Genomic DNA, 23,818 nt, shown 5'->3' with positions numbered 1-23,818 from the left:
TCTCTTGTCCTGGACCCATTCATTAGAAGCTTGTGGTTGTGTTGTAGGCCATGAGGTCCACGTCCAGTAGACTCCATTTGTCCACCAGGAGCTGAAAGACCTCTGGGTGTAAAGACCACTTCCCAACATGCACATCGTGATGGCTGAGGAAATCCGCTTCCCAATTGAGAATCCCCAGGATGAACAAGGATCCCCTTGAAGAAGTCCATTAGGAGACGAAATGCGTTGGAAGCCTGTACATCATTGATATACTCCTCCTTGAAATAAGATAAGACATTTATTGTTTTTTTAGCACTCATTCATGATTGTTTTTATGTTCTTATCCATGTTTTTATTATATTACTGTCTGATTTTATTTCTTATTATGCTGTCTGTATGTCATTCATGTTCCTACTCTATTTTAGTACAATAAACTGTATTGTTTTTTATCCTCACAAACGTGTCTGTGCAACACAGTTCTTTAAAAATAGTTCATTCGTCATAAATGCACTAATAGCACTTGCACTTTATATTTGTATGCAATCCTTATTATGTGGCACTTTTAGGCGCTCTGATCCAGTTTTATTGTCTTTATATTTTTCTTAAGGGGCTTACCACCTCTTATTCTCTATTGGATTGAGCTGACACCCCATCTATTCTCGGGGGGTGCCCCTTTCTATCTTTAATCTGTGTGTAATATTTTGTATTTATAAGCTACTCCTACATGTAATTTGCCCTTCTTGGTAAGGACAAGGATGAACTATTGATAACCTTTAGGATACATTGATTTATGCCCTCACGGTAAATCACATTTACTGGCGCCCTAAGAATCTACTAGATATATATATATATATGTTCAGGGTGTGCAGTTTGAGGCCCATTTTCTATATATAAATCTAGAAGGGCTCCCTGATGTACCATCCTTTGAGAAGGGGTCAGGGAAGACTTTTTCCAGCTTATCAACCAACAGTGTTTAAAGAAAAGCAATAGTTATCTGAAGATGGCGGTGAAGGACCTATGGAGTGCATGCTATGAGCAAGAGGTCGTCCAAGTATGGCAGTAGTCCGATACCTTGACGACAAAGGTGGGCCGCCATAACTGCCATGATCTTGGTAAAGACCCGCAGAGCTGTAGAAAGACCAAAGGGCAGTGCCTGAAATTGGAAATGTTGCTGTAGGACAGCAAACCGAAGATACCGCTGATGGGAGGGCGCGATAGGTACATGTAGGTAAGCATCCTGAATGTCCAGAGACACCATAAAATCCCCAGGTTCCATAGCTAGGATAACAGAGCGGAGGCTTACCATACGAAACCTGGGCACGATAGGCCATAGAGACCCATTGGGCTTCTGAACCAAGAAAATGGTGGATTAATAACACTTCCCACGCTGCGACGATGGGACTGGAATTAATACCCTCGAGTTCAGCAAGGACTGTGTAAAAGAACCGCTGTGGGGCCCGTCTCAGGAATGAGAGGCCGTACCCGTGAGACCACTTCTTGTACTACGGCTTCTGTTGTGGTCTGACGCCAGAACTGGGTGAACTGAAGTTGGCCTCCTACCATGGGTTACCCCAAGGGAAGGTCCGCCCCATCAGGCTGAAGGTTTGTCGTCATATTTAGCAGCTGGATGTCTAGTAGCCCAGGCCAACTTGGTTCTGGGCTAGGAGGCCTTTGTGGATTCCGACTGCCGAGGAAAGGACTGACCTTTAGCTTTTCCCTGGGGACGAAAGGACTTAAAGGATGACATCTGAGACCGTGGTGTAGTTGCTGAGGGCAGAAAAGCCGTCTTGGAAGCTGATAAGGTAGCCACAATCTTGTCCAAGTCTGGGCCAAACAGGATCTCCCCAGTGTAAGGCAGTGATTCCAAGGCTTTCTTAGAGTCTGTTCCATGAACGAAGCCAAATGATACAGTGGGCTACCACCGAAGTAGCAAATGGCCTGGAGGTTAGGACCAATTTGCAATATGTAGCACCTATCCTTGTGTATCAACACCTATTTCCCTATAGATTGTAAGCTTGCGAGCAGGGCCCTCTTACCTTTATATATGTCTTTTATGTGTCTTGTATGTATGTACTCTATGTCTTTTACAACCCAGTAAAATGTTAATGTTGATTCAAATTTAAAGCACAACGGAATTTGCTGCGCTATATAAGAAACTGTTAATAAATAAATAGACCAGTAATCAAAACCGCTGTTTCTAAATAGGAGGCTGCATCCCTGATGTGGGAGATGTAGGACAGCTGTTCCCGGGAGGCATCAGAGGGAAATGTATCTTCTAGAGCATCTGCCCAGCTCTCAATGGCTTTTGCCACCCAGGCAGTGACCAGTGCTGGACGAGTAATAGCTCCTTTAAGAGAATACACAGATTTCAGGCAAGCTTCAATCTTTCTATCCGTCGTGTCCTTTAGGGAAGATCACGTAGGGATAGGTAAAGCTTTTAACTAGATGTGTCACATGGGAATCTACTGCTGGGGAAGCTTCCCATTTAGCGCAATCAGCTGCTGGAATAGGGTAAAAATAAACCAGGCATTTTGGGGGCTGAAACTTTTTGGCGTATTCCATGCTTCGCTCATGAGTTCAGAAAGTTGATCAGAGTGAGGAAATTCTGCTAAACCCAATTTCTGTCTCTTAAAAAGTGGCTCCTTTGCTTAAGGAGCGGGCTCAGCCTCTTCTATTTGAAGAATTGATTTGACAGCCCTCACTAGTGCAGGTATATTCAATTTGGACTGACACTGTTTCTCCACCCGAGGGGAACTCAGTGAGAGAGAGATCTGCGTCTTCTGCCTCACCAGATGACACCTCAGAAACTGAGACCTGTGTAGACTGTGAGGATAGCACAGCACGCTTAGTAGTTTTACTGGGCGAGTTTCTCACTCTGCAACAGTTGTTGAAAGGCTGTAGAAGTAGCCACTAGACTCTGCACTGAGGTAGAGAGCATGTCTACCCATGGATGAGGCATAGAGGGTACTGGTAGTGCTTGTACATATTGTGGCAATCCCATAGGGGGAACTACTGCAGGGACTGCTAGGCGGTCTGCAACTGTAGCCAACACCTGTGAAAAGGAAGCCCAGGGGGGTTCCTGAGCAGGGGCTGACTGGCCTGGTGTAGTATAACAAAATGTACCTAGACCATCTTGAATTAAATCCCTGCAAGAGAGCAGTATAGGAGCAGCAGTTTGCTTGCTAACGTTGTCTTTGCTAGACATAGCTGCAGGATAGTACAGCACACAATATGGCACTGAGCAGCGTGCAACCACAGTATGTGACAGCCTTCACAAATACAAGTATATGTGAAGTACAGTGAACCCCCTACACACCGGTATTCCAGGATTATTGTGAAAGAAAGGGGAAAGGCATAAGCTGACAGTAGAGTGAGAAATACACAGACAGCAGCGCTAGCATAAGTCATATACAATGCAGAAAATAAATATAACTGCAATGGGCACTAAATTCAACTACACAGACCGCAGTGGCTGGTAGGAAATAGCACTACATAACCTAGCTCCTAGGAGAGGTATGTGAGGAGCCTGGACCCAGCGTACCCGGAGACCTCCAGCTATTGAAGAAAATGGCAGCCGCAGGTCTCTGAGGGGGCGGGGAGTGGAGGAGGAGCAGCTCAGGACAGCAAGATCACAGTGGAATGGCACTCTGAGCTGGGGGAGGGGACACAGGGAGAGAATTGACCTCCCCTAAGCTGACATTAACCACCGGTTCCCTGGCCTCTCTTGCCAGTAAAGTTAGCCCTGGTGGTCTAGTGGAGTCCCGGATGGACGGACCGGTGTCCACATCAGCACCTCCATTCTGTCTCCAGAAACCGGAGGCAAGACTGTACAATGAGGCGAACGGGAACCCGCCTTACCAGTCCCCTGAAGTCCCGGCTGAAGTCTGTGGTCCGCCCGCTAGCAAGGCCCTACGGTGCCCCGCTGAAATTACCAAGCCTATGGCTGGAGTTGCGGTACCACGGAGGGATGATGGAGGAGGACTGTCTAGTAGTGCTTCGTTTGTTTTGAGTAAAAAGAAATAAAACATAAAATAAAGCTTGGGCTAATTAAAGCAGCCCCACTGTTCTAACGGTGACCCAGCTCCTGCCGGACAAACTGACTGCCTCAGGCTGTGGGCAGGGTAAAGGAGGGGGAAGGATTGGAGCATTCTGGGATAGCAAAAGCTTTAAATGTTGGTGTCCGGTCTTCCTATCCACCACCTGCACCCCATTGTCTCCCTGTGGATCCCTATGGACCCTGAAAAAACTGTAACTATCAAATAGTCTGCAGTGGTGTCATCAAGGATTGCGTCTAGTTGGCATTTTAGAAAGCTGTGTGTTATAGCAAGGAAAGCATACTACTGTATAACATTCTGAGGCCATAGTCGTGATATGGAAAATTGAAGAGGCCACATGTATTTTACTGAGTTTAGTTGTCAGAACTTTGCATGGCACACAATAGGTGAGAAAATGTAGCCTTATTGAGATTATTCTGAAAAATATTATTAGATTTTTAATACACACATAATTGAGAACAGAGATATTGTTATGAATCCCACTGCCTGCTCCATGTGAGACCCCTAGAACCCGGCTAGCGTGATCTTCACCAATAACAACCACCCGTTGTTCCCTTAGAACTATGATACGTTCACCGGTAGGCGACTGCCTGGACTTACACTCAAGGTAGTAGAGGCTCACACGGAGGTACAAAGGAATTCAAGAGATGAAGTGTACAGTTATGTTATAACACAGCTGATACAGGTAATGGTTCTGATGAGTTGGCAATTGCATCGATGATATAGCAATGATACCGATGGTGTGGCAATTGTGCCGATGTTGTGGCGATGGTGCCGATGTTGCGGCAAAAGCCATAGATAAAGTCTAGAGTATGAAAATTGCTTTGAGAGCCAATGGTGCGGCAACTATGCCAATGTTGCGGCGATGGTGCAGCAATAGCCGTAGATAAACAGTCTAGGGTTAGCAAATGGCTTTGAGAGCCGATGGTGCCGCAAGTGTGCCAAAGTTGCAGCGATGGTGCTGATGTTGCAGCAATTGCCGTAGATAAACAGTCTAGGGTATGATAAAGGCTTTGAGAGTCGATGGTGCAAGTGTGCTGATGTTGCGGCGATGGTGCCAATGATGCGGCACGGGAGCTGCTTGGAGTAGCTAAGAAGCCGAATGAAGAATGGTGGTAGCACAAGAGCTACTTGGTGCGGCTAGGAAGCCGTATGGTGAACATTGGCAGCACAGGAGCTGCTAGGAAGCCATTTGGAGATTGGTGGTAGCGCGAGAGCTACTTGATGCGACTAGGAAGCCGTATGGTGAACGTTGGCAGCATGGGAGCTGCTAGATGTGGCTAGAAAGCCGTTTGGAGATTGGTGAAAGCATGGGACCTACTTGGTGCAGCTAGGAAGCCGTATGGTGAACGTTGGCAGCATTGGAGCTGCTAGATGCAGCTAGGAAGCCGTTTGGAGGATGATGGCAGGCCGGGAGCTGCTTGGTGTCGGCTGGTAAGCCGAATGGAAGCAATATCATGGAGAGAACAAAAGCTGCCCATGCAGCGAAGCTGATGAAATCCAAAGACACGCTATAGTCGGCACAGGTGCAATATTTCAGTGAGTATAAATAGGCTGCAGCACTTAATCAAGCTGCACCTGTGGATGAGACATCACTTCCTGAGGCGTGCCGATCGCCTAGCAACAGGAGTAACCCCATCCTGCCTGGGAAAGCTGTCAGAAAGGGTCAAGTCATGACCGCGACTTGTAACAGATATGTAAACAGCACAATATATAGAAAACTCATTTAGCATTTCACCTTTAATGAAAATCAAAAGCTGAACTTTTTCACACATTTCTGCTCGCTACCTCAGGAGGGTGTGAGCAGCAATAATGGGCGCACGCGACATTCACACTCAATTGACATAACAATTGAATAGCTCCGTCGTGCGCAGGGCACCCGAACAACAATTGAATTCTCCCTTGGGCCATATTCAGAGTTAGTATACTTGCCTACATTACCGATTTTCTCGGTAGCCCCCCGCACCCCACGGTGAGTGGCCGAATTTCCTAGTGAAGTAAGCAGAATGGAGGAGATAAAAATGGGAATCACCAGTCCATAAGGAGGGGGTGGGGCTAAATTACACTTGGCGCACCAGGTCCCGAGCGACTCTGCTAGCATCAGGCGTCTTTTTCAGCCGAAAATGTATGATGTAATGAGACTAGGTAACACTAGGAGACTGTGCTAATTAATTTGATATGCGACACTTGTAAATCTGTGTGCGACTCTGAATCTGTATAAGAAATTCTGTGATGCAGCGGCAATGGCTTTTTCCATGCCAAATTCCGTTGTTTTTCATATACAGACCCAGTCATACACAGATATACAAGTGTCGCATATGAAATTAATTAGCACAGTCACATCAGATTGCAATGTATTTGCAGATGAAAAACACGTGAAAAAAGACACCCAACGCTAGCATAGGCAGAAGGAACCTGGGGGCTCACTTGTGAACATTATACTAACTGAGCTAACACATTCTGTACGGAACCTAGCAGTGAACCCACACACAAAACCAAAATGGACAACCACACATTCTCATTTATAGCCAGGACACAATACAATAATTCAGATATGAAAATATTGAGATCTAAAGCACACCAGATATTTATATTGTAGTACTTTAAAAGTGGTTTCCAAACTGGGTGCCGTGGAACACTTGCATGCGTACCACAGGTTGATGATCAAGAACCAAATAAAATTATTTATGGTCAATGAGATAGACAAAACCATTGCTGGTCTCTGCCAATTATAAAATATGTGGACAAACAGAGACACAAGCCTATTCACAATCATTTCACTGAATCTAAGGATCACAGGTAAGCACAATTTACTTAATTTAATAATTTTTCTGTATAACAAACATTTGACCAAGGGGAGCCACAAAATTTTTTTTTGATACTTTAGGGTACATGTATTGTAGGAATTAAAAAGTTTCAGTTGCACTAGGGGGAAAATTTACGTTTGGGTAAACCACAGGCTTTTAGTGGTTTTCCTGGTGGTTTAGTAATCCGCTGATTTACGAAGTTCAATACCTCTGTGATCATCGCAAAGCATTTGATTTTTACAATCCGTCAGAGAATATTTGGCCATTCACATCAGTCCCTGCCCCAGTGGAGCTTACAATCTATATTCCCTATCACATGCACATACACACTAGGGTTAATTTGTGTTGGGAGTCAATTAACCTACCAGTATGTTTTTGGAGTGTGGGAGGAAACTGGAGTACCTGGAGGAAACCCACGCAAGCACAAGGAGAATATACAAACTCCGCACAGGTAGGGCCATGGCGAGAATCGAACCCACGACCTCAGTGCTGTGAGGCAGTAACGCTAATCATTACACCGTCTGTGCTATCATGCACAGCCTCTGACTGTCCATGGTGGCTGCATCACTGGTGCCTCTCAAATGTCAAGACTGGCTCCCCTGAAATGTTGTTTTTTTGTGTGGGGAGGTGAGCCATCCCCGTTACTACCAACCCCAACCCCTACACATGTATGTCATTTTGACCCACTGGCCTAATCAGTTTTATAAAGGGAAGGAAATAGCTATCAGACCCAGGAGGATGCATTTGGAAGATGCTGGAGAGGAGTCACCGTATAGTAGGTGAAAGATCAGGCTCAGCATCATTGCAAGTTTGTCCTTGCACCCCATAGCGTTGCACAGTAAAACTTGTGATGTTGCAGCTACTGTAAACAGCCACTATAGTGCAAAGCCGTGCATCACATAGCCCAGAGGTTCCCAACCGTGGTCCTCAAGGCTCCCCAACAGTTCAGGTTTTAGAGATATCCATGGTTGAGCACAGGTGACTTAATTAATACCTCAGTCAATTTGATATAATCACCTGTGCTCAACCATGGATATCTCTAAAACCTGAAATGTTGGGGAGCCTTGAGGACCGCATTTGGGAACCTCTGCCTGTATATGGTTTGCCACCTAAATTACACTGTATTGAAAAAATAAACCTGTGCACATTGCAGAATTATCGTGTGCACCTGCTTGGGGTACAAAGACACATCAGATGTTGACTAGAACGCCTGCACCTCGCACCTCCAAGCTAATTACCCCCATACTGCTATATGTGACATACTTTTCACACCGTGGTTATTTCTGTTGTTTTACTTTATGTTTCCTCTTCTGGTTCCCTCCTCCCTGCCTTATAGCCCTCTCCTGCCTACTTCCACACACCCTCCGTCCTAGTCTCCACTAATTTGCCTCATGCGTTTCTGTATTCTAATTGCAATAGGGATTTCCCAGTCACACATGACATTCCGCATCGTAGAGAGCTGATGTGGGGAGTCACGAAATGGAGGACCGCCGTGTAGCCATAGCGCATGTGCCGCGGGCAGCTCGGACAGCTCCCGCAGCGCAGCAGCTGAGTCTCGGGTCCCCCCTGCTGATAACGAGACATGCGCCGGCAACTCTCGCGTTACCGGGGACGAGTGGAGACGCGAGAGTGGCCGGCGCATGCGCGCTGAGCACGGTGAGTCCCGGAGAGGTGCTGGTACTCAGTCCCGGCGTTGAGTACCGGCTGAGGAGAAGCGCTGCCCTCCTGTCAGTAGTTGTGGAGGGAATGAGTGGGGACGCGGCCCCGGGATGCTCCTCCTGCCTGCACGTCTCATGCTAAAGCAAATATCCATTGTTTGTTCTCAGCGCAGACTTTCTGATGATGTGTTTTAGTTACTTTGGCTGGGCCGCTATGATGGTCTAACTGTGATGCATTGTGTCATGCAGGTTACAGTGATGAAAGGCAGCAGGAATAAGGAGCACTCAGCAGCTGACGGAGACGGGGCTGGGAAACGACCAAAGAGAAAGTGCCTGCAGTGGCATCCGCTGCTCGCTAACAAGATCCTGGACTTTTCAGAAGAGGAGGAGGAGGAAGAGGACATAGATAAGGTTGGTGGCAGCCAGCTGCCTGCATGCACGGCTTCATCATTCGCAGCGATCGTGCAGGGATGGTGTGAGAAGGCATTATACATTACACTCCTCTATATCCTCTCTGCCCGAGCAGCATGGCTTCTGCCTCCCCCTCACATTCGCACTTATGGCCCCAAAAGTTATGCAATGACTTGTAGAGGCGAGCAGCGGCAGTGACTAGCAGACACACAAACATCACTTGCAAATTGCACTAGTAATGCTCTGTAAAATAAGAATGGATTATATTTTTATAACATAAAAAGTCTATTTTTTTTTCACTTTTTAAATCACTGATCAGCCATTCGAAAATGTGGATCCTGTTGATGCACAGAATACTCTATACATTAATTTCTTGCTTCATGTCTTTTCCCCACATTGGATGGCCTGGGCTAATGTGTGAGGTGGCCCAGTAGCCAGTGCAGGTCCCCTGACTCCTCCCACCCTACTGTGCTGCGTGTTATTCCACACATCTATGTGACAGGGGGGTTGTCATTGGAAAAGCTCCCTTGTGTTTACATAAATAGCACTTTGACTGTAATGTTGTTGCTGCGCACATCTTGTGATGTACCCCTTGACTGAAGAAATCTGTTTCTGAAGTTGGTTGCTGAAATAAAACCGAAAAAGACTAATTCCTCCAAATGCTGGATGTCATTTACTTTTATTGCCCTTATCATTATTACCACCTCGTGTTAATCTGACAAAACAAGTAAAACAAGCATGCAACTTTTAGTCATAAGCTTTTTCCATCATCATTGGGTCCTGGCCAGAATGTGATATAATTTGGGGAGAGCTTCTGCAGAACGTCTGTAAATATTAAATTAAGACTTGTAGTGCTAAAAAAAACAAAAAAAAAACACTCCTTTTAAATTCAACTGATGCTCTATTGCTTATGATAGAATTAGAAATAAATATTTCATCCCCATTTTAATGCCATGTCAATAAATATTCTGTTAGTAGAGGTATGGTGTAGTGTTTGGGTGAACAGAGCTAATACCGATTCCATGAGCTGTAGGAGAATCAGAGCTGGCAGCTAATTATTCTTTTCCCCTTTTTTTTTTTTTTTTTTTTTAAGGTTCACTATGGATTAATTATGGAATATGGAATATTAACTATGGAATAAATTAGTCGTGGGATTTACCGTGTAGCTGTGCCTGAGCTATTCAATTACCGGCACTACCCAGCGTGGTAAACTCCAGGGTGGTGTACTTAAATCTGCATTAAGTGCACCCTCTGGGGCTTATCACATGGGGTAACTCGGGCCTTAACGTGGGAGCTATGAGTTAGCGTGGAAGTTGGCAAGTAATTTAATAGCTCTGGGAGTTAAACCCGGGAGCTGCAGCTGTGCGGTAAAGTCTGCATCCAATTGAATTTGCCCCTATGCACCCATGTGGTTGGGAGCAGGCAGATATTATTACTTTAAAATTTTCATAATTGTTACTGAAAATTATACAGTATTTGTAAAGTTAATGTCACAATATTAAAATAAGCAACCGTAAATCTAACTATTAGGAAATAACATTAATATGTGTATTCCAAAGCATAGGTGCCAGTTTTGTCATTGCTTGAGCACCCCCAATATGTGTGCTGTTGCTGCCACAAACCATATTGGTGCATGGCATTATTCAAGTCATATGGATTTGGCTCCTTTGCTCCCAAGTATATTCTTTTATTATTTTGCATAATGCAGAATATACTATTTTGGCTTAACTATTCTATGTCTATTTTTTTAACTTGCAAATTTTAGCAGCAAACTGAGACAATAGGCTCAATCCAAATAACTTCCCCCAGCATGTGAGGAAGGAGAGTTGCCATTTCAACAGCAAGTAAATGTCGGCATCGGTACTTGCCCCACTCGCTGCCCTAACCGGCCACAGATTAGTAGATTTTTGAACGCAGCCCTATGGGGCTGCAAACAAAAATCCGCAAATCCGGTGGTACCTTACTCGCAGCAGCAAATCATTGTGGGTTATAGATTGAACCCAGTGATTAGAAAGCAAACATTATTGCTCTGTAAAAAAAATGAAAAGCAAATTTAAGTTATAAAATTTTACAACATTTTGCATGTATTTATATTATAATTAATTATAATGTAATGCAGGCATAGTGACTACGTAGTTAAGGTCTCTTCCAGGCGCAGAAAAAACTAGCTTGCAGTGGGCTCTTTTATCCATTTTATGCAAAGTAAAAAAAGGCATCAAATGTTAAGGAGGGTATCCACTTAGCGATTTAGCCAAGCGATTGCACGATAACGACGTCGTTATCGTACAAATCGCGCATGCATTGGGCATGTTTTGGTCGGAAGCGACCAGCGATGCGCGTGCCCGCTGGTTGCTTCTGACATCCGACATCGCCCATACATGCTGGTCAACCTGACGATCTCGTCAGGTTCTGCATGTGCGGGGATGAGGGATGTGCCGGGACTGAGCGAGTGAACGTTCAGTCTAGGCACTTCACTAGCTATACAAACGAGAGCACAACTGCAATGTCGTAATCGTGCTCTCGTTTGTATATCTACAAGTGGATACCCGCCTTTAGTTTCCCACTCCCGGCGCATGTGCAGAGCGGCAGCCAACGTAGCTGGGGGTGCTATGCACTGGGAGAAAGCGGGAAGAGAATTGTCTCTTCCCTGCTTTTCTCCAGTGCAAATAGACATGACGCCATCTCACATTGAGAAAATGTTGTGGAGGTGCCTGTAACCTTTTGTAATTTATGGAGCTGGAATCTCTACTATGGGAGTTAGGGCATAGTAAAAAGTTTCTTATTTGAAATGTTTGTAGTCTTTTTGTTTTTAATGTTTTTTGTTTTTTTTTGTCTGCTCAAAAGGTAGAAATTCATGAAATAGAAATGTATACTTCATACAAAGGTGTACATGACACCACAATAATCCCTTTTTAGTATAACCGGTTTCTCATATCACTATTTTGTTGTTATGGGTCCTTATCCATCCACTATTAAACTTGGATTTCCATTCTCCCTCTCACATCATGCCACTGTCCCATGCATCCCTGCCCTCACTAACGCAATTACATGACTCGAGAGACTGGCTGCAGGTAACTGTCCATTTGCTCCTCGTGACTGTGTTGTCTCAGGGCCTAATTCAGACCCGCTCGCAAGTGGGTCGATGGTGCCCGCATGCGCACGACGGAGGGAGCTCCGTCGTGCGCATGCACGAGACCCACATAGCGACAGCCAAGCTGTCGCTATGGGTCTCGCACCAAAGGGGGCGTGCTGTCGATGGTGACTGACAGCACGCCCCTTTTGGTGGGCATGCCGGGGGCGTTGCTGCCCAGACGGAGGCGTTCCCATGGGAACGCCTTCCGTCTGGAGCCGGCCCCATTGACATCACTAGTGATGTCAGTGGGAGTGCTTTTGGCTCTGATAGAGCCAAAAGCACTCCTGGGCTTGCGGCAGCGAGACCCTACCGCAGGGTCTCGTCGCAAGCCCGGTGGTCGCGATGGTCTTGACCATCGCGACCATCATTTTGGCCGCTCCATTTTTAGGTAGGAGGGCCCTGATTCAGAGCGAGCGCTCTGGTCAGAGCGTCCGGCTCTGAATCAGGCCCTCAGTTCCTTGTGAAGGAGTGGGGTAATTTCTTACCCCACTCCTTTTTATATTGGTTTAGAAGAATAGTCAAAGTTCTTTATAAAGGAACGGGATGTCAAATTGTCATTCATATTGCCCCTCTTTGTTTTCATCAGCTTTCCATTATTTCGTCATTACTCTCTCAATTCTTGCAACTTCAGAAATGTACGCCAAAACATAATCAGCTAGGTCTCCCAAATACAGAGTACTAAATAAGTGTCTTTTACTCTGATGCTATAAGGGTGAGGCTCAAAGGAATTTAAATTGATTTGAAAAGGTTTTTCTTTTCTTTCACTGATAGAATACCACAGCTGTATTCAGACACAAAGTACCTGTGCATAGAAATCCTAGTGTAACTAAAAGGCTTAAGGCCACGATCACTTAAGTATAGTGGAAATAACCACAATAATCTACTGTAGGTACAGTAAGTAATACATGTTTTTGTATGAAACAAAATGATCGTGTTTTGTGTATTAATTTTGATTTTGCAGTGGCATCACATTCCAGTTTTTCTATAACTTTAATCATTGTTTTGGCAATCAGGTGGTCCCTGACTGATATGAAATAACTTTGTACTTTAGTTATGAAAGCAATCATGTTTTGAACTATTTAAGCATAGAAAACTTTAAGGCAAAAATATGATCAAAATAATAACTTTGCTGTATAACTTCCTTCATTCATTAATGCAGTTTATTTCGTTGTCTCCATTGGGTTAACCATTGATGGCCACTGTTGATAGTGCCACCAGTGGTTAACATTGATGGTTTTGAACTAATAATGGTTCCTCCCTCCACTGGCCGTCCTTGCTGTATTACTCACTGTGCAGCAGGCCACTCAGAGGTAGGGATGGGGCTTTGTGGGCCACGTTGAAGAGGTGGAGCTAGGCTCCATGTCCCGACGTCTGGGGGAAAGTAGAAGAGAAAAATTATGAAGTTCTCTGCCATCGATGGCTGTGACCCATCCGATCTCCTCCATCAGTCATCGGTGGTTAACCAGTGATGGTCTAAGGCCATCCCTACAGTGTGCCCCACTCACGATCAGCAGCTATGATTTTTCTCTGTCCGCTTTTTACTTGGTACAGGGTTATTGAATGCTACAGTTATTATCTGTCACAAGTTGTATAGAAATTTCATTGTCTGATTTCTCCCTTTATATTGTAATGTTTGTGTTTTATTGTGATTCTTTCTGTGCTTCACTTGGAGTGCTCTGTTGCTCCAGATGGATAAAATATAAATGGTAAAATACCAATAATATTTTCACTAGGAAGATAATCTTTTTTTTATTTACATAAAGTAGGAGAATTGTCCCGGTCATTGCCTATGACAACAGTTTAAGGGTTGAGTCTGATTTGAAATGCGTTAATGGGGAACCGTGTGAGACAGTAATTCGAGATACATGTGAGTTACACAGGTTCTGTGAAAATGAGGTTTGGTCTGAGCTTCAGTTGCATGTCTGTGTATATTGAAATGGATGTCTGGAGGTAAAGTCCTATTATTACATTTTGGTGTTTGTTAAGGGCATCTCCACAAACTGCATACTGTCCATGACAAGATATGTTCTGTACCTAACACTTTAGCAGGGCGATTAGTATGTTGTCATACTTTACCTCTCTTCGTTGTCTTGTATAAAGATTTAGACACTCTACATATTAAAATAGGGAGAATACTAGTACTAAACAACAAAAGTAATACAGGTTGAGTCTCCCATATCCAAAATGCCTGGGAGCAGGGGTATTTTGGATATCTGAATATTCCGTATTTTATTATCAGTTTCTTTTATATAGCGCAGCATATTCCGTTGCGCTTTACAATTTGAATCAGCATTAATAGAACAAGACTAAGTTATGAAAGACAGAACTAAAGGTAAGAGGGCCCTGCTCGCAATCTTAAAATCTACAGGGAATTAGGTGTTGATACACAAGGATAGGTGCTACATATTGCAAATTGATCCAGCCCGATTGCAGAGGTTCTTGGTGAGCTGTATGATCCAGTCACACTGGAAAGTTGGCCTAGGGTCAGGTGGATGTGAAATTGAAGAGAGAGAAAATGTGTAAGCTATAAGAAGGAAGTTAGATAGGGAAGCTATAAAGGTTATGTGGGCGGTTCTGGAATCTGATCTGAAGAGGTGAGTATTCAGAGAATGCTTGAATGTTTGGAGACTAGAGGAAAGTCTTATTGTGCGTGGGAGGGCATTCCGCAAGGTTTGTGCAACCCGAAAAAAGTCCTGTAACCTTGCATTGGAACAAGTAATGCGTAAGGAGAGATGCAGAGCGGAGATGTCAGAGATATTTTGGAATATTTGTATATCATAATGAAATATCTTGGGAATAGGACCCAAATGTAAACACTGAATGCATTTATGTATTATATACACCTTATGCACACAGCCTGCAGGTCATTTTATACAATATATTCAATAATTTTGTTCCTTTAACAAAGTTTGTGTACATTGAACCATCAAAAAGCAAAGGTTTCACTATCACAGTCATGCTAAAAAAAAAATCTGTATTTCAGAATATTTGGATATGGGAGACTCAACCTGTAATGAAATTGTATTTGTTAGCTACATGGTGAAAATACAGATCTGAACAGTATGGCGGTTCTACCTAAAATCATTTGTTTTGGAATTTTTTTTTGAATGCTGTAGATTCAAACATTGGTGTCAGACCTAGGGGGGGGATTCAATTAGCCGTGGTAATTTATTGTGGGCTAATTGACCCCCTGGGGTTACCCAATTAGCCCCGAAGCGTGACTGTCTGCAGCACTTATCAGGGATTTTTTTCTGGGACCTCAGCAGGCTCCGAAAAAAAATCCCAGATAATTTATCTAGTTTTTCACAGATAGGGAAGTGAAAACACATAGGTCTATGAACTTATAATAATAATATTGGGGATAATTGGATACCCCCCAAATAATCTATTATTTTTTCCCATATCCTATTCTCTCGGGCGAAAATACATAGGTCCGTGAGCTTATCACATATCCTATGTGTTCTCACCATATAAATAATTATTGCGGGGGTGAAAAACGTCACTTTTCGTGTGTTTTTTTTTTTTTCCCGTGACTCATCAGGTAACGAAAAACAAAAACCCGAATAATAAGTGTTGGGCGGCTCTTCGGTGCTAATTGGATAGCCCCGCGACAATCCATTAGCAGCGCTGCTAATTGGGTACCACCCTATGTGTTTTCGCCAGAAAACAGATAATTTTTTGGGTGCAAAAAAGGGCAGCTGAATTGCTCAAAGGTAAAAACTGTGAAAAAATCCTGTTGTTTGCCCCCCAAAGTATCAGGGCTGCTTGAATTCCCCCCCCCCCCCCCCCCCCATAGACTACAGCGCAAATTCTAGTCAAACCCTGTATCTCAATTTCACAACCCAAATGTATTTGCACTTTTTTATTATTTAGTTACTATATTTATATAGTATTTATTTTTTTGCTAATTGAATTTTAGCATAACTAAAATTAGCAAATAACACTTATTTTTCTTTGTCCCTCTCAGCCTTCACCTGTGAGTGGTATAACATGAGTCTGTTGGAAGCTTTGTCTTGATTGTGCTAGAAGAATGTGTCCATGGTACACTGTCACTTCCAAGCTAGAAATTATTTCTTTGTGCATTACTGTGTCCAGCTTCACCCATTCTGCATTTAATTTGTGTGGAGGGATTATCAAAAATTCCTTTTAATAACCAGTATGATTTCCAAAAAAACAGACAAGCAGGGCAGAGGATTTAAATAACTTCAATGACAGTGGATTTAACTAAATCTCTTTTAAATGAGAGTCCGGATCATACCAAACAACACAAATATTGGGCGCTAAAGGCTCTTGAGAACTGAATTAAAATTTTAAAGGCTTTTGTGCTTTTTGTCATACATTCTCCATATTGGATAATTCACTTGTTTTTTTGAAATGGGTTGTTGTAGCAGTGTATATTGCAATTTAATTGATGTATACATATGCAAACACAGTGGACAAGTTGTTTAGTAAATTGTTTACAATTTTCCAAACTCTAATTCCCTCTTTGCACAACCCGTTTCTCTACCTGTCGGGGTAGTCCTATTTAATAACCTAAATTTATGAGGTCAGGAGTTGCCGTAAAAGTAGGTGGAACCAATTTCTGTTAATCTATTTTAACTTTTGTTATTATAGGAGCATGGACATACTTGGTAAAATTCTGATTTTTGTTCAAGTTTGCTCCTATTTCCTATACTTCATAAGTATTTCAGTTATAACTAATAACAAAAAAATATTAAAACTGTGATGTAATAGCTGTCGAATTGGGACTATGGTGGTAAAAAATGTATTAAAGTTACCCTATAAACTACATTTTCAAAATAGTCATGAAACAATTACATATTTCTCCCAGGACTATACATTTGCCAGTTATGTGAAGTATTGAATAACTTGACACGGGCATTGGGAAGCCTTATTAATGTAATCTTCTTAAATAAGAATAATTGCATAACTTCATCTACATGTACACTGTATATTTTTAAAATATCTATAATTCTCTTTTGAAGGTCCATCTTATTGATACTGATGGCCTGGAAAATGATGTTGAGGAAGTCGAAGACAATGAATCCCCTGAGCAGAGAGCTCGCCGACCTATGAACGCTTTTTTGTTGTTCTGCAAACGTCATCGCTCTCTTGTACGTCAAGAGCATCCTCGGCTGGATAACCGTGGTGCAACAAAAATATTGGCGGATTGGTGGGCTTACCTGGATCCTAATGAGAAGCAAAAGTATACTGATATGGCAAAAGAGGTGTGTTGCTATTTAATTGTGCACAGATATATACAAGCCTTGTGACTTAAATCTGATCAATGTAAGGGTTAACTGAGTTGTACATCAAATGGTAAAATTGTGATTTGTAAAGTGCTGTTAGACCTAAAGCCACAGCTAAGTTGCCAACTTTGTGGAACATTCCTCTCGGAGATCGTGGAGGTCCTAGAGGCAACTGCAGGGGTGAGGGGGAGTGGTCACAATATGCAGCAAATATTAGCATCACAATGAACCGTATAACCTCAAATTGCACTATCATGGCACCACCCACTTCACTGCATATTGTTCAGGATGCAGGAGGGCTGGCTTCTCTCCCAGGCATCTTCGGGACAATTTGGGAGAGTTTGGTTAAGATATGCCTAGGTAAGCTGGCCATTTTTCATGTCGTTAGTTTTTCAGTGGCTATTTGTTTTTTCTGCTATAGGATAATATATGCTGCTGAAATTTAAGAAGTATTATTTTTTTTAAAATTTTTTTATTTTTTTTATTTGTCTTTTATACAGGGGAAAACTAGTATTATCTGAATTACAATTTTTTCATGATTCTTCTATAGTTGCTTTTATTTTTTAAGCTATAAAGATGTCAAATATGTATACCTTACTTGGCATCTAATGTGAGGTACACACTGTGCTGAGGGATCAGCAGTACGGGCAACCAGTCTAACAATTGGTAAGGTTTATGCACAAACTATCTTGTGCGTTCACACTTGCCAATCTTCCGCCCGAAATGTCAGCCCAGCAGACTCAATTTGAATATGCCCACCCACTTGTGACATCATATTCTATGAATTCTGCTCCCGATATGATGTTCGATCATATGTGCGCACTGAACAATATAAACAATATATCTGCACGATTTATCACATCTGGCGTGCAGCAGGGTAGATGTGACATATCTGAACATCTTTGTTCAGATATCATTTGTACACACTGACCGATGGGCGGTACGATATATATCTATCGTTCATCGGCTGTTCGATATATCGTTCATCGGCTGTTCGAACGATATATTTCAACCAGCATAACATGGCTACAGGGTCCAGAAACATACCAAAATATTTACTTTTTTATAATTTTGTGTTATACATTAATTGTCCTGCTTGGTAATATGCAGACACTGAAAGTGGGTATGAACCACCTGTTTACACATATAATAAGATCAAGGGATGGACTGGCAAATGTTGGCTGTCATAAGATGTGGATGCATGTGAGGTCTTCTTCATTTGGCAGGTGAAAATTGTTCAAGATGCATTAGTGTACGTACACAGAATGTGAAATAGTCTTACATATTCATATTATTTGTTGCAATGCAATTCATCTTGCATCAATCCTGTGGTACACTGGCAATTACATTGGGTTGAGGGGTTGGGTGAGGAGTACAGACACTGAAAAGGTTAGGTGTTAGACTCCTCCACTATAGCAGTGCTGGGCTGTGACTCCCTATAGTTGCTGAACGGTGACCGGGGGGGCGCTGCCACTCTGCACTAACCAGCCGCCGCAGGAGAGTGAATTCTGGCAAGTTCCCACCGGCCTGAAGCCCATGGACAAGCAGTCCACATGACCCTCAGAGGGCCCTATCCTGACCTTCAGTGGTAGGGGCCCGCTTACTCAGATTCTGGGATGTCTGGCTTCAATCATCACCAGACGACTGGATAAGAGGAATTGTGTCCAGTGGATACATCTTGGATTTGGCGGGTCCCACTCTGCTTCCTCATGATCCGGTCATACAGATGGCCCTTTTGGAGGCAGTGCATTATCTTGGCGATTCTGGAGTTATTATTCCGGTTCCTTCCAATCAACGAGGTCTCAGGTTTTACTTAAACCTCTTCTTAGTGAGCAAACCAGACCATTCCTTCCGTCCAATCCTAAAATTATAGAAACTGAATCCTCATATCTTACTTGCAAGGTTCAAGATGGAGTCTCTGCGCTCCGTGATCAGTGCAATGGAAGGCAGGGATTTCTTACGTCAGTAGACATAAAGGACACATATATTAATATCCCCATCTTGTTGGGACATCACCAGCTGCTCCAGTTCACAGTAGGAGTCCTGCATGTGCAATTCTAGGCCGTACCATTTGGCCTGTCCACGGCTCCCAGAGTCTTTATAAAGATCATGGCCCACATGGTTTCCTTGTTGCAGTGGAAAGGAGTCACAATCATTCCTTATTTAGATAAGCTTTTCGTTAATGCTCCATCAGAAGGTGAATTGCGTCAACATCAACAGCTGGTGGTGTACACTCTGGAGTCTCATGGATAGATCTTAAATTACCCCAAAGCAAATCTTAATCCATCTTGGGAGATGATCATCTTGGCAAGTCAGAAGGTCTTTCTCCCAGCACAGAAGATTCAGTTGCCTTAGGTTTCTGTGCTCAGGTGCATGCAAATCTTGGGGTTGATGATGGCTTCCTTCACAGCGGTAACCACTCAGTAGAGGATCTACCTGTTCTCTCGGCACTAGTTAATTTAAAATACAGCCGGCGTGAAAAACCAGCAGCAAGTGTACTAAGTATAGTGCAAACTTCAAAAGAGATATAACCTCAAAAAGGAGAAAAAGGGGGTAACGCTGCGCTTGGTAATAGCTTAAATCAGAGTCCGAATACATACACATATGAGGCTATATTGAGTGACAAAAATTCACTTTATAAACAATAAATAAACACATACATAAATATGTGACTGGTACCAGACATCAATACATACCGTAATAAATGCTGAATGCTATCAATTGATTTTTGGAACCTACAGAACGTGTCTATAAGAACACACAGACATGGTGACTTGCACATGAACTAAAGTTTCTGGCTCATGAGAAACTTCTTTCAAGCAGCAACATTTTTTAATATTGCAACATTGTGTCATTTTATATTGTGTTACCCCCCTCTTTCTCCTTTTTGATGTTGTATCTCTTTTGAAGTTTCTTTCAAAGCATTTTAATTTTCCATATTTCATGCCCTGGACACTTTTGTCTGGATAGGCAGCTTTTCCGACTGTCTGCAATGTCAGTCCCTTCTATGGTGGCTTCATACCTCAAATCTTTCCAAGGGGTCCCAGTTCTCGATTTGGGACTGGTTGCTGATTATAATGGACACCAGTCTGACAGGTTGGGGAGCGGACACTCTGGGCCTACATCTGCAGGGTCTCTGGTCTGAAACCAAATCCAACCTCCCTATCAACATCCTAGAGTTGAGGGTGGTTCGGAACACCCTGCTCTAGGCTCAACAGGTGTTACAAGGCAGTGAACTAAACTAAGATGCGTTTCAGTTAATTGTGACTCTGTGGGGAATGCCAGATATAGATCTCATGGCCTCCAGCTTAAATAAGAAGCTCCCCTTGTACGGAACGCGCTCGAGGAATACTCAAGTTCTCTTTGTGGATGCCGTGACAGCGCCTTGATCGTTTCGGTTGGAGTACCTGTTTCTACCACTTTACCTACTGGCCAAAGTGCTTCTGCTTGTCTGACGGGAGGGTTTCCCCAGTCAATCTAGTGGCTCCAGACTAGCCTCTGTCACGAATCTGGGTCCTATCATTGCTGACAGGTGCAGACTTTCATTCATGGCCTTTTCAAAACGTCACAGGGACGTCTCCCTGTGATTACTGCACCTGTTCACTGACCTGGTATGTTAGTCCATATCCTATCCGGATAGTTCAAGTCTCCAGGAGTTCTCTTTATCCAGTATTGTGTCCTCCGTGACTTCCTCATTGCCTCGATTCCAGTAAGTTACCATCTTTCGCTGAATATCACTCACCTGTCAGCATCGCAAGTGCTCACACTGATCTGCCGAGTTCCAGCTACCGCTCTATTCCTATCCTGTCAGTGCTGCAGCTTTCACACCGTTCACAGGTCCTTTACTCACCTGCTGCTGTGTCTGCATTTCCACCAGTGTTATAGCATCCACATTACTCACTATCTTGGAAACCTCCACCGCAGTGCTCTGTTGCCTGCCAGGCCTGCAGTTCCCATACTACTTACAAGTCAGCCTTACCATCACACTCCAGCCTGCAAGTATACTCTGCTATTTACCTGTGAACCGTATACATCCTTGATCTATACCATCATACCGCTGGTACATTGCTGCTTGTTCTGTTCTACACTGTGCTCAGTTATCCAGGTATATAGTATACTACCCTGCTAGTGGTATTGGTTTTACTGCACTGCGTGCTGTTGTCTTGGGCTGGTTTATAGAAGGGTGCTGGTTCCAGTGTGATGTATACAGTCTGTGCACTGAGGTGTTCAGAGACTGTATTCATAACATTCAGTTTCTGTGTTCTGCACTGGTTCCAGGTCATGCGTCATAGCTGTACCAGGGTTACAGCTTTGTCAAGTTGTATCCTGTATACATAAGACTCAGATTCCTGGGCTGAGTTCTGTCCCTATCTACCAATACTATGCTATTCTGAGTTCCAGGGTCACCCTTGTGGTTGAAGCATGTTCCTGGTCTAGTAGGCCTCCATGGTCACTAGAAGACGAAGTGCCCAGTTACCTGGGTAATCACCCCGGATCCAGTTTAACATCCTTGCACATCACAAGTCTGTGGTTCCTACACTTGCAATAGTGTCTAGTCTCCTGTTTGCTAGTGAGCCGGAGCTAAGTCAAACCATCTGGTTTCACAAGCACGTCGTCCAGACATAGGGGTCCCGAGCCAGATCTACTGAAAGCAGAATTTTCCTTGCAGCCTTAAGAGCACTCTCTGGGACTTACCACTTGGGGTAACCCATAGATTCCGGGCACTTAATCCGGAATGTGTGTGTTTAATATGTGCTAGCTGCTGGCTTATTGCGCAGGAAAATAGACTAATAATTTTAATAACTCCAGATGTTAAACCCAGAGCTTTAGCAGTTCAGTTAGCCCTGCAGCTAATTGAATGTGAAGGTCAAGACCTCACCATCCGGAACCAATTCTTGCAACGCGTTACCAATGATGCCCAATCTAGTCGTCATGTACATGTGGCTGGACCATGATTCCTTGCCAATCAGTGCTCTGAAATACTGTCGGGTAGGCAAAAAGGAGATGCAAGGGCTTATTGACTCAGGTGGACCAATGTCCTTGGTGTGTTTTGACCTTGTCCCTATGATCAAAATTCCAAAGAATATGATGGTGGGGAAGACCTCCGAGAGGTCCTAATGGTCTGCATTATGTTGGACTGGGAACATGACTGATCATATGTGGAAGTGGATATTCTGGATGCTTTGCCAACGAATGTATTTGTGGGAAACTTGTTTTTTTCTACCAGAGAACATGAGGCTGAAGTGCGGACATCCATAGATGCCCATCATGGTCTTACCGATGTATTTAGCAGACTGTGTTTCACACAGGAGGTAGACTTTGAGCATGGTCCCAGTTTAAAAGGGAGCTGCAGATCATTATGGGAAATATTCAGGTTAATATATATTCTAAATACATGCATATGCAACAATCTTTAAAGTATATTACAGAATTATAGAAATTCTTTCCCATAAGGTGTGCTAGGGCAGACCTAGTGATCCACCACATATTTCTCATCATTGTCATTGATGAGTCAAAGGAATGCCAAACCTAGAGGTAAATGTAATGGTGTGCGGATTACAGGCATCGGCGAGTTCCGTGCGAGACTGCCCAATATTTTAAGTAGCAGTCATTTAAAAGGCAATCAACCTGGTTTTTGCCTTTTTTAAATGACTGGTATTTTAAACCATCAGGGAGTTTTGCACGGAACTCGCCGATGCTCCCTAGTCTGTGAGCTGGGAAGGGAAGTTTAGCTCATTTAAGGTTCCCATCATTGAATATTTAGCTTTGTTATGCAAGAGTAATGGAGATCACTTACTCCAGGTATCCAAGAACAAGTAAATGATTGACTGACTTGGTTAAAGGAATTCTAGTTTGTGCAAAACTTACAGACACAATGGACTCAACCCTACACTGTAGTGCTTGGGAACGGGGTGACCGACTATACTGTAGTACTAGATGCGGATCCAAGTAGTTTTCTGTCCTAGTGTGCTAAAAGATTACATCGTGGTGGTGTCTCAGGACTTCTACCACTTTAACTGGATAGACATTTGTCGCTATATCATTTGATCGATGAACGATGTATCGTGAGTGCAACCGATATGTCTCTCAAACATAATAGGTAGGCCCCGAAGCGCAGCCGATGCTGATATATTGGTGCATCTGCATACGTGTACGGACGACACGACGTTCGCTCATACACTGGCTGCAGGGACTGACATCACAACTGAGCAGGCATATTTAAATGCCCGTCCAGTTGTCAGGCCAGACACCTCAAGCGGCCGATTGGTAAGTGTATAGCTTACAATCCGGCCGCTCGCATGGCGGATCGGTCTACTGACTTATCCGTCGTTTGTATGTACCCAGCATTACTTAGGTGGCATTACCATCTTTACCTGGTTGGAGTAACAAAGTTAACAAGTAGAAATATACACAAAGAATAGTCCCCTTGCTTGGTATGCCTGTAAATGTTAGAGGCCACAGAGTAAATTTAGGGATGTGTTAAAGGTGTTGGAATTTATTGCATGGAAATAACGAAGAGATAAAT

General features: G+C 43.4%; 1 protein-coding gene across 2 annotated transcripts in view; it reads left to right on the top strand.

Moving 5' to 3' along the window:
- Window positions 1-8,422: 8,422 nt before the first annotated feature.
- Window positions 8,423-23,818, top strand: part of BBX (BBX high mobility group box domain containing) — an 85,859-nt gene continuing 70,463 nt past the window's right edge. The window contains exons 1-3 of one of the 2 annotated variants that reach the window (XM_088481185.1): window positions 8,423-8,497; window positions 8,749-8,910; window positions 17,029-17,271. In XM_088481185.1, the coding sequence (XP_088337311.1) occupies window positions 8,758-8,910; window positions 17,029-17,271 (396 nt within the window). In that variant the 5' untranslated portion in view covers window positions 8,423-8,497; window positions 8,749-8,757. Of the gene's footprint in view, window positions 8,498-8,728; window positions 8,911-17,028; window positions 17,272-23,818 lie in introns of those variants that run through there. The other variant, XM_088481186.1, reaches the window with a different exon arrangement.

Source organism: Taudactylus pleione, unplaced genomic scaffold, assembly GCF_031769625.1.
Source record: "Taudactylus pleione unplaced genomic scaffold, aTauple2 ptg000265l, whole genome shotgun sequence".
Lineage (NCBI taxonomy): Eukaryota > Metazoa > Chordata > Amphibia > Anura > Myobatrachidae > Taudactylus > Taudactylus pleione.
Note: the sequence above shows the minus strand (reverse complement) of the source record. Positions and strands in the feature narration are given on the sequence as shown.